The 12,196-nt window shown below is 44.7% G+C and overlaps 1 protein-coding gene across 1 annotated transcript in view; it reads left to right on the top strand.

Moving 5' to 3' along the window:
- The first annotated feature begins 3,029 nt into the window (after nt 1–3,029).
- LOC126120829 (transcription factor collier) overlaps nt 3,030–12,196 on the top strand; it is a 483,991-nt gene continuing 474,824 nt past the window's right edge. The window contains exons 1-2 of the mRNA XM_049915080.1: nt 3,030–3,064; nt 3,344–3,497. Of these exons, the coding sequence (XP_049771037.1) occupies nt 3,030–3,064; nt 3,344–3,497 (189 nt within the window). The remainder of the gene's footprint in view (nt 3,065–3,343; nt 3,498–12,196) is intronic.

Below are 12,196 nucleotides of genomic sequence, written 5' to 3'. Positions count from 1 at the left end.
TCTTCAATAGATATCAGGTTTTCTCCCAGGAGCTGCCCTCGTTTCTGCTTTACTATTCTCGTGGCATCTAATCTGATTTTGGGACACACAAGGAAAGACGGCACAGCTGCATATGCTTTATCTGATTTGTAAATTAGGTAACTTCAGGTGTCGCCTACCTATGGCCTACGCCAGTAATTTAGAAACAGAAAAAATAAACCCTTCATTTACCTGAAAGTCTAGCTTTTAAAGGGTACACTGTAACGGCTTTTTTAGGTTTCCTCGTTAATGTATTGACCGATGAAACGTCCGAAAAATGTATGTAACGACAGCACTTAGCATCCAACAGATACAAATGGAAAAAATAATTTGTTTAAAACAAAAACAACCGTCTGCGGATAGACCCCGAGGAGCACATAAAGAGAGAAATAGTTATCGGCTGAAACACCAAACATTTTAGCTTGAAACACAATTATACGACCTTATCACATTTAATCTGAGACTATTCTATTATTTTTGTGATGATAACTAAAGCGAAACATGCAAATACAAGGTAGTCAGCAAGGAAACGCAATTAATAACCTTTTTGAGGGGCTGTTAAGCTCAAGAGGTCCCTCAGCGTTACACACTGAACTCGTATTAGCAAGAACAGAGTTCAGTTCTTGGCCACCCATCTTCATTTTACATCGTTCCCATAAATCACTAGTGGCGAACGCCGGGATGGTTCCTTGAAGAAGGCGGCCAATAACTTAATTTAACTATTGAACTTTCTGACACTTTAAAAAGTCACATGCCAACACTCAGTTTGTTACTTGTGAATGTTAGAAACACTAAATGTCGTATTTTATTACAAAATGATGGCATATTTAGATTACCGACCACAATATGCTAAAGAAGCGGCCCTCTTGGCATATTTAAGAAAAAAGATGCTAAAACGTGTAATATCATTCTGCAGAGGAATCATCAATATTATCTGACCTCTCGTCGTCGATCGTTACGTTCAGACGCATATAGCCAAACCATTCTCGTTCTTTCCACTCGTTACCCACGCTGCGTACAGCTCTTTGCGTCTTCCTTCCTTTCCTATTTTACTTCGTTCACTGTTTTAATGTAGTATTAGGTCATAATAAATCATTCAATACTCTAAATTACTTTTCTGAAACGTTCTCTCAAAATAATGTATAAAAAGGAAATTTTCGTAACTTTTTAGTTATGTCGATTAGTATGTTGCGCAGCGTATTTTGTTCGTTCTCTACGGTCTATGGTGTGTTCTGTAGAGTTGTCTGGAATTGTCTTGTGTTCTAAAAGTGGCTGACCTTGAAGTATTTGTTTATCTGCTGACATCTTCACCAGTTATTTCTTCTTGTCAAACGGCTGTCACATACTGACATTTTCCCTACCCTAGAATAGGTAAGTTTACAGCGTTGTATTCTTGTCGATATGCTAACATCTCGTGTACTGAATGCTCCATTAGACGAAGAATGGAATACACTATAGAATTCGACAGCATCAGCTTGATGGTCGAGTCTCAAGTAAACTACATGAAAATTTCGGAAATCTGACATACGAGGAGAGATTCATTTCAAGTTTAAGAAACTAAACCTATGAATGCTGCCTTCTACTTGGAACTAATTGTTAGATCCCGGCAACAGGAAAACCAGTTTAGCATAAATATGTTGACTGAGCCTAACATTATCCCCTTTTTAATTCCATTTTTGAAGCTTCAATAAAACTGAATCGCTATGAAACAGTGAAGCAGAATTCACGAACCGGATTGGAACCATTTTTCTCTTACATCTCTTCTTAATGAATCTATGAGTAATGGCCTGCAGTGCTGTGTTCTTAAGAACTAAAGCCGGCCAGTATGGTCGAGCGGCTCTAGGCACTTCAGTCTGGAACCGCGCGACCGCTACAGTCGCAGGTTCGAATCCTGCCTCGGGCATGGATGTGTGTGATGTCTTTAGGTTAGTTAGGTTTAAGTAGTTCTAAGTTCTAGGGGACTGATGACCTTAGAAGTTAAGTCCCATAGTGCTCAGAGCCATTTGAACCATTTAAGAACTAAAAGCTGAGAGGAATGCGTGCAAACCAGCGTCACCACTCAGCTGAAACACGCAGGAAGGGCACCAGTTGTTGACGTGTTGTGCTTTTTTTCGGCACTCTGTTAGGTACTTCGGAAAGAGTCCATATTTAATGAAAACGAAAAGAAGAGAGTTTTTTTATCATCTCCGGTTTACCATGTTCATTATCAGTCAATAGTAGATTGTGAAAGTCTTTCCAGCAGTGTTATCTCCAGAGAGTACACCTTGACCTCTCGACGGATTTGCTCGTGTGGACGTTTCGGCACCCAGCTTTAAAACTTCTTGGAGTACAATCCTCTGTATATCTACGTATACTTTTACAAGACAGCGTATCGATTCTCTCTTCTTTCTATACATTCAGTGACGTTTGCTTAGTTTTCGTGGCCGGCCGGTGTGGCCGTGCGGTTCTAGGTCCTTCAGTCTGGAACCGCGTGACCGCTACGATCGCAGGTTCGAATCCTGCCTCGGGCATGGATGTGTGTGATGTCCTTAGGTTAGTTAGGTTTAAGTAGTTCTAAGTTCTAGGGGACTGATGACCACAGATGTTAAGTCCCATAGTGCTCAGAGCCATTTAGTTTTCGGGAGGTATCACAATTTCTGTTTCACAAATGGCATTTGAAAAGCTTCTTCTGCGTTTCTGTGGATATTTGCAGTATGAGTTTATGGCAGGACGTTGTCTTCTTGCTTATGGCCATAAAGGCAATCTGCAGTACGCAAGAATATGTTGGTATAGGTCTACAAATATTCTTCATTGTTTGCTTTTGTCTTCTTCAGTTCGATGTCTAATTCTGTGCAGCACTTCTTTACGTTACCGTTACGTGAAACAGATTTTTTTTATGTTTACACCTCATTTACGCACACCGGCTTTTGTAACCGAATAAGTATTAACAACTCTACGCATGCTGATACTAATATGGACGATCGTGTACAATGATAAAGTCATTTAAATTCGTGTTCAATTTATATAGCGTGATGCAGGTCGCCACCACACAGTGTTTCGACAGCGTGTGAGCACGTGATGGGCTTAATTAATTTTTTATGGAACACTCATTTGTTTGTCTACAGTATGTGACGTGTAGTAATTTGTTATTACCTGATATTACCGGTGCTACATACTGCCAATAATCCATAACACCATCTCTGATGCGCAACAGCCCCGCTCGCCGTGTCTTTAGGAACGACTGTGCAACAGACTTATTTTATTCGCTAGCGCTTTCTTTCTGAAATTCCTGCCCAGTTGCAGCGCGGCGAGTACTGAGGTCTCGGCGTGACGTTGTGTGTTGCAGCGTGGGCATCGGCCGCGCGCACTTCGAGAAGCAGCCGCCCAGCAACCTGCGCAAGTCCAACTTCTTCCACTTCGTGATCGCGCTGTACGACCGCGCGGGCCAGCCCGTCGAGATCGAGCGCACCGCCTTCATCGGGTTCATCGAGAAGGACCAGGTGAGCCATCCAGGCGCCGTCTCTTTGTATTTGTTTGGTGCTTAGCGTCGTAGCCTTTCTGTTTCGCATGTTGGTATTCCGGTTGCCACGGTTCATTTATCGATTGTCACTTTTTATTTGTAGTTCATTGCTGTTATTTGAGTTTTCATATTCTCATTTGGAGATACAGAGCGGAGCTGTGGATGCTAGAAAATGAAGTGCCAAGTGGAGAAGTCGGAGCATTTCAGACGTGTTTTTCTGTTTGAATTCAGCAAAGGGGTGACAGCAGCAGAGGCAGACACAAATATTTGCGCCGTGTATGGGGCTAATTAAACTGGACACAGGACGGCAAGAGAATGGTTTAAGGAGGACCATTTTAACATCAGTGACTCTCCACGTTCAGGGGGCTTAATCCACAACGATTAAAATCGGTGTGCTCGAGAACTGGTAAATGTGATGGACTGTGATCATTCCACCATCGTACGACATCTGCATGCGTTGGGAAAGGTTCAAAAATTGGGTGTAGCGATACAGTACCCTCTAACCAAAAATCACAAAAATCAGCGGGTGGTCATATGTGCATATTGCTGATTCGTCATCAGTTGGCTCCTGAACAATACCGACCATTCCTATCCTGTATCGTTACTGTTATCGAAAAATAGTGCCTTTAATCTAACAGTTTGGATTCCGTAGAAATGTTGGAACACGTGAGGCAATACTGACCTTACGACTTATCTTAGAAGAAAGATTAAGGAAAGACAAACCTACGTTTCTAGCATTTGTGGGCTTGGAGAAAGCTTTTGATAATGTTGACTGGAATACTCTCTTTCAAATTCTGAAAGTTGCAGGGGTAAAATACAGGGAGCGAAAGGCTATTTACAATTTGTACCGAATGCAGATGGCAGTTATAAGAGTTGAGGGGCATGAAAGGGAAGCAGTGTTTGGGGAGGGAGTGAGACAGGGTTGTAGCCTATCCCCGGTGTTAATCAATCTGCATATTGAGCAACCAGTAAAGGAAACAAAAGCAAAATTTGGAGTAGGAATTAAAATCCAGGGAGAAGAAATAAAAACTTCGAGGTTCGCCGATGACACTGTAATTTTGTCGCAGACATCAAAGGACCTGGAAGAGCAATTAAATGGAATGGACAGTGTCTTGAAAGGAGAATATAAGATGAACATCAACAAAAGCAAAACGAGGATAATGGAATGTAGTCGAGTTAACTCGGGTGATGCTGAGGGAATTAGATTAGGAAATGAGACATTTAAAGTAGTAGATGAGTTTTGCTATTTGGAGAGCGAAATAACTGATGATGGTCGTAGTAGAGAGGATATAAAATGTATACTGGTAATGGCAAGGAAAGCGTTTCTGAAGAAGAGAAAATTGTTCGAGTATAGATTTAGGTGTCAGGAGGTCATTTCTGAAAGTATTTTTATGGAGTGTAGCCATGTATGGAAGTGAAACATGGTCGATAAATTGTTTGGACAAGAAGAGAATAGAAGCTTTCGAAATGTGGTGCTATAGAAGAATGCTGAAGATGAGATGGTTAGATCACATAACTAATGAGGAGGTATTGAATAGAATTGGGGAGAGAAGAAATTTGTGGAACAACTTGACTACAAGAAGGGATCGGTTGGTAGGACATGTTCTGAGGCATCAAGGGATCACCAATTTAGTATTGGAGGGCAGCGTGGAGGGTAAAAATTGTAGAAGGAGACCAAGAGATGAATACACTAAGCATGTTCACAAGGATGTAGGTTGCAGTAGGTACTGGGAGATGAAGAAGCTTGCAAAGGATAGAGTAGCATGGAGAGCTGCATCAAACCAGTTTCTCGACTGAAGACCACAATAACAACAACAACAACAAGGAGCAGAAAGGCGTGATTGAGCCCAAACAAAGCAACAGTTCACCTTACAAACACCTGCGAGCTTCCACAAAAGATAATGTTATGTATGTGGTGGAATAGCGATGGTGTGGTGTACAAATGAGACTTCTTGCAGACGCAATCCAAGAACAACGAGCAGGAACCCTGAGTGAAATGATGCTAATACACAATAGCGCACGTTCGCATTCTGCTAGACTGACAAAAACACTTACACAGGAGATGGATTGGCAAGTCATTCTGCACCCAGCTTACTCACCTTATACTGCACCCTCGGATTTTCTGCTGTCTATCGAATAACCCTGGAGAAACTTCGTTCCCGAATGAAAATGTGCCCCGAACGTGGTTTGACGAGTTCTTCGCCTCAAAACCACGTGATTTCTATAGTCGTGGGATCGAAAGTTACCCAAGCATTACTTACGTCACGTTATGTATATCTGTTGTGTTTACTACACTTACGGAAATGGAAACGAGCGTTTGGCGTTATTGACCGGGAGGCCGCTTACGGGGCACGTCTGGCCGCCTTGGTGCAAGTCTTATTACTTTCTGCGCCACATTGGGCGACCTGCGCGCCGGATGGGGATGAAATGATGATGAAGACAACACAACGCCCAGTCCCTGAGCGGAGAAAATCCCCGACCCAGCTGGGAATCGAACCCGGGTCCCGTAGGACGGCAGCCCGTCACCCTGATCATTCAGCTATCGGGGCAGACCAAACTTACGGAAAAACGCTAAGAATTTATGGACCAAGCCAATAACAAATGTCCTTCTGGTAGGTGTCTGACGCTCTGAGCACATTTTTACATGTCGCAAGCAACTCCACGAAACTGTTTTAACATCTGACCTGTCAGTAAATCAGCATCTAGAGTAGAATGCTGCTATTTCACGGCTCGATTCTTGCTCCAGTTAATAGAATTCATCTGAAAAATGCAGCTTCCCACCAGAACTGTTCAAAGTTTATTCCAACAGCTCCCTGAGAATATTTGTCGTCGTGGGAAAATCACTCTCCTTTAAGCTAGCATTGTATATTGTGTATTGAACCGGGAACGTAAACGTAGAAACGACGAATAGACTTCGTCCTGCTGTAGCCCTCAATGGTTCACACCTCTACAACAGACTACAGCAGTCCACCCACCCCACCGCCGCCCCACACCGAACGGGGAAAGTCTCATACCAGACTAGTGTACCCCAGATGTTTGTGAAGTAGAGTAATTATGGTGTTCGCCGGCACAGTGGACCTCGACACTAACCCCGCCGGGCGCATTTGTGCTGGGGAGCGGCACGACTTCCCGCTCGGTAAGTAGCGCATTAGGGCGCGCGGCTAGCTGGGAGGGCTTTAAGCTAGCATAGTAGCCCTCAACCACAGCCCACTTAGATGGATTACGTGAAGTCCGACCCATCATCTTCAAGTTGGACAAAATCCTTTCCACAAGATGCCAGAAAGCGGTGCCTGTCATTCACAGTAGGGAAGTACAAGATGCGCCACAGCTGTGGCAAGAAATGAAGTTACAAGAAGCAGTACCCATATACGATAGGGACAGGATTCAAATATGCGTATGGCAATCTATATTTGGTTTTCCCATGGTTTACCAAATAGCGTAAGGCGAAAACCAGGATGGTTCCACTGGCATCGCCGCTGCCGTTTTCCTCTCCCGAACTCGTACAATTATAGCTGGGCTTCGTGTCTTTCTTGAAACTCTTTGCCGCTACCATCCTATAGAACAGCAGCCTGCTGGTTCGCCATTGCTTCCTCCTCGGTCCGGAGGCGTCAGTAGACTATAGTTCTGATTGGATGTGTTGTCAGTAAATCAGACACATGGTCGTTAATCTCGACTTCTCAACACTGAAGTCTCACGTTTCTGTTCAGCTGCCGTCATGAATCTGATTTGTCCGCCGTTCAGTATTCACTCCACAGGAAATTCTTCAGTGATAAGTGTCACTGATTTTGGTTATTTTCCACGTGAGCGAGACGAAATCTGAGCTCTTAGATACGATAAGGATCAATATTGAGGTCACATAAAATAATTTATCCTAAATACAAAAGCAAGTCTTAACACTGCGTCGAAAACTTTAACACTAATGAAAACAGTTAGCTGGAAAATACGAAAGAAATTATTATCTATTCTGGTTCTATGCCTTTAATTATTATCCAGTCCGGTTCAAATGGCTCTGAGCACTATGGGACTCAACTGCTGTGGTCATAAGTCCCCTAGAACTTAGAACTACTTAAACCTAACTAACCTAAGGACAGCACACAACACCCAGCCATCACGAGGCAGAGAAAATCCCTGACCCCGCCGGGAATCGAACCCGGGAACCCGGGCGTGGGAAGCGAGAACGCTACCGCACGACCACGAGATGCGGGCTATCCAGTCCGGCTCTATGACTTTAATTTACGTTTAATGGAAACAACAAGTGGTTAAAACAATACCACTGTGTTGGAAATTAACGATAATTATAAAGTCATGTAGAGCGTCTGAAGAACCGGGACCAAAACTGCAGTGAAATTAAGAAATCTAGAGTCACCTGTAGTTCATGACATGGCCTCAGCGTGACGCCCTGAAGCTGTCGACTGCGACTGCGACGTTGCGCGGAAGAGAACTTACGAGGGGCGTTCGATAAGCAATTGATTTGATTTACTGCTCATTTAGAGACCTGTTGCCTTACATTTTATAACAGGTCACTCATTTTACAGCTTTTCATGTAGATTACAAAACAGATTCCACATTACAAACAGCAATTATTGTTTTCAGCAATTACAATGGAAATAATAATAAATTAAAAATACATTAGAAATTGAAAGGAAAGACGCAAGAAATATTGACATTTTAAGAAGATGTGATTATAGTAGAAAAAAATCTGAATTTGTTCTGGGACATCGTAGAATATTCCCGCTTCAGCCCCTGTAGTTTTATGAAGTTCCGATGGGTGGCGAGGCGCTATAGGTACCATTCAAAACTGCGTCTGTAACGTAGCGTAGGTGTGTTCGAAGCAGAGAGCTCTCAATGAGTTTCTATTTGCGGAATATCGTAGATATTCATAGGCGCTTGCAGAATGTCTACGGATACATGACAGTGAACAAAAGCACGATGAGTCGTTGAACGAGGCGTCTGTCATCACCACAACAAGGTTTCACAAACCTGTCCGATCTCCCGCACGCCGGCCGGCGGCACACAGCTGCGACTCCTGCAGTGTTGGAACGTACGGACACTCTCATTCGAGGTGATCCATGGATCACAATCAAACACCTCGCTGCTCAACTGGACGTCTCTGTTGGTAGTCGTGATACAGGCGTGATACTATTGATTATGAGGGTTGGCAGCTGCGCAGGGTCGACCGGGCGTCCTAGTCGTGCACGTCTTTTTCATCACAACTGAAACGCAGTACCTCACACTACTCACGTCTTGTGTATGGTCTCCACATACCTATAGAAGGCGGCGATGAATTTCAATAGACACAATTTGTCTTCAAATGTGGAATTCAATGACGTATCTCTGCTTTACGCTATTCGACGTCAGTCGCCATCGTGGAATGCTCTCATCGTGTTGGTGTCTGTTACAGAACACCGAAACCAACAGGACATTAGCGAGAAGATTAAAAAATTAGACTATAGCAACATAATCCAGCGCGGATACTCAAAAGTGACAACAAAATATAAAGCATTTGTTTCGGAATGACCCTTGCACAAGACGGGCGTTCTTGTGTACCCTTTCGCTGTACGTGTTGACATAGCAACCCATTTACAGTGTCAGTTCGTGTTCACCAGCGATGTGAATGAATGATACGTTTTTATCTGGTTATGGAGATAACTAGTGCATTGAGTCGTTGCCATAAGATCAGCTAGAATGTGAGCAGGGTAACTACAGGATCAGCAATGACAAAAACAAAGATGCCAGCACTGGGTTACGCTTTCCACAGCAGCATACGTCTCCTTGGCGACGCCGGTAGCGGCGCCGGTACGCAGATTACTGCGGCGGCGCTGTATGCAAATATTTTCGCACGAGCAGCCGGGTCAGGGCGGGCCGTGTAATTGTGTTGGTGGCGGCGCGCAAGATTAGGCCGCGAGTCGAGCAGCGCATTTATCATCCGGCAGCCTGGCCCCCACCCACCCCCTGCGAGCAGTCGATAGCTCGGCGTTCACCGGCACCCGGCAATCTCTCGCCCCTTGCCGCCTGCAAACCAGTGAGAGATTTCACTGTTCTCCCGTTAGAGCCTACGTTTCTTCAGCGTCCAACCACTAGCAAGTGCGTGCCTAACATTTCAAATTCTATGAAGTCACCACAACCGAAGAAAGCTACAAGTGTCACTACAGTACAGTACTTTGTTTGGTCGTCTGTCTATTACATTACTGCTCCTCTATTCCTCAATAATCCGTAAGTTAAATCAAATTAAGCAGCAGTACACACATCAGCATACGTTTTGCATCGCCCCTTTACTTTTAAATTAGTGGTATAGAGAAAATGCCTCTGAGGCACGCGTATGCAGACCAAAGGAAAAAAAAGAACAAACGAAGCACCACTAAGAAATTATCGGAATGGGACGGAAATCGATAGATGCTACGTACATTTACAGGCAAACAAATGACTACAATTTCAGAAACTCTGGATGATTTATTCAAGAGAGAAGGCTTCACAAGTTGAGAAAGTCAATAACGCGTTGGGCCGACCGGTGTGGCCGAACGGTTCTAGGCGCTTCAGCCTGGATCCGCGCGACCGCTACGGTCGCAAGTTCGAATGCTGCCTCGCGTATGGATGTGTGTGATGTCCTTAGGTTAGTTAGGTTTAAGTAGTTCTAAGTTCTAGGGGACTGATGGCCTCAGATGGTAAGTCCCTTAGTGCTCAGAGCCATTTGAACCATTTGAATAACGCGTTGGTCCACCTCTGGCACTTATGCAGGCAGCTATTCAGATTCGCACTGACCGACAGAGTTGTTGGATGACCTCCTGAGGGATATGGTCCCAAATTATGTCCAGTTGGGGCAATAGATCGTCAAAGTCACGAGCTGATCGGAGGGCCTTGCTCATAATGATCCAATCCTTCTGAAATGGGGAGAGGTCCAGCGACCTTGCTGACCAAGATAGGGTTTGTCAAGCAAGAAGACAAGCTGTAGAAATTGTGTCCAGGATGGCATTATCTTACTGAAATGTAAGCTCCAGGCCTCCTACGCCCGCGCGGAGTGGCCGCGCGGCTTGGTGCACCATGTCACGGACTCCGCGGCCCCTACATCTACATTTATACTCCGCAAGCCACCCAACGGTGTGTGGTGGAGGTTCGAGTCCTCCCTCTGGCATGGGTATATGTGCTGTTCTTAGCATAAGTTAGTTTAAGTAGTGTATAAGACTAGGACCGATGACGTCAGCAGTTTGGTCCAAAAATATCTTACCACAAATTTCCAAATTTCTGGGTCGTCTCCAGGCATGTCTTCCCTGGTCACAGAGGCTCAGTTCGAAGGGAGACGCATCACTGAAGGCAGTTCTACTCCAGTTAATGAGATTCCAGGCAGTGGACGTTTGTGGAGACGTCCCGGATAGCGGTAGGATATTAACCTGACTGTCGTTCGCCATACAGCCCGACAAGTTGGAGTGAGATCTGGGAGACCATTTCTTTTCGTAGCAGTGCCCCTGTCGTTGTCATCAGTGGCAGTCTTACAGCACAGCTGTACATCGACAAGGTTCTACGCAACGGTTTGTTGCCTTTCATGGTAAGCCATCCTGGGCTTACCTTTCAGCAAGATAATGCCCGCCCACACAGAGCGGGAGATCCTTCTGCTTGTATTCGTGCTTGTCAAACACTACCTTGGTCAGCAAGGTCGTCGGATCTCTCCCGAAATGAGAATGTTCGGAGCGTTATTGGTAGGGCCCTCCAATCAGTTCGGGATTTTGACGATATAATCGCTTCAAGCGGACAGTATTTAGCACGAAATCCCTTAGGAGGACATCCAGCAACTCTTGTCAATCAATGACAAGCCGAATAATTGCTTACATAAGGTCCAGAGGGAACCAATGCGTCATTGTGTTGCTCAATTTGTAAGGCACCTTCTCCTGAATAAATCATCAAATTTTTCTGCAACAGTAATAATTTTTTTGTCCCTACATACACATCACATCTACAGATTTTCGTCCCATGCGGATAATTCCTTCGTGCTGCGTCGCTTTCTATTTTTCCTTCTCAGGGTGTATGTTCATTTGCAATGTGTCCAGACAAAAAGAATTTTGTAGTAACAAAATCATCTGTTTCCGCCGGCCGGTGTGGCCGAGCGGTTCTAGGCGCTTCAGTCTCGAACCGCGCGACCGCTACGGTTGCAGGTTCGAATCCTGCCTCGGGCATGGATGTGTGTGATGTCATTAGGTTAGTTAGGTTTAAGTAGTTCTAAGTTCTAGGGGACTGATGACCTCAGATGTTAAGTCCCATAGTGCTCAGAGCCATTTGAACCATCATCTGTTTCCCTTAGCCCTTACTTTTCCCACAACAGTCCTTAGCAACGTTAATACGATGCAATGTCCTTTTGCTCTCATACAGGCCTGAATCCATCTTGGCATATCGTCGGTGAGATCATGAAGCCAGCAGTGGTCCAAATTGTTCCACACTTCAGTGGCGATTCTGTGTAAGAAGCGCAGAGTACGTGGTCATATTGATGTCCGGAAAATTTTGGTGTTACGGCCCCACTGTTCGTTGCAGAGTCTCGTTCCTCTACCGTAGAGCACTGCGATTATCCTCAACGCTGACAAGTGTGCAGTGACCCCACATAATGCCGTCCCAGGAAACCGTATCAGCGACCTTATGTGGATATCGTCCATAAGCAACACCCGACACCAGTCCAGGGACGTTCTTTCTGCATGA

The sequence above is a fragment of the Schistocerca cancellata genome, chromosome 1 (assembly GCF_023864275.1).
Source record: "Schistocerca cancellata isolate TAMUIC-IGC-003103 chromosome 1, iqSchCanc2.1, whole genome shotgun sequence".
Taxonomy (NCBI): Eukaryota; Metazoa; Arthropoda; class Insecta; order Orthoptera; family Acrididae; genus Schistocerca; species Schistocerca cancellata.
This window is presented reverse-complemented; position numbering and strand designations above follow the sequence as displayed.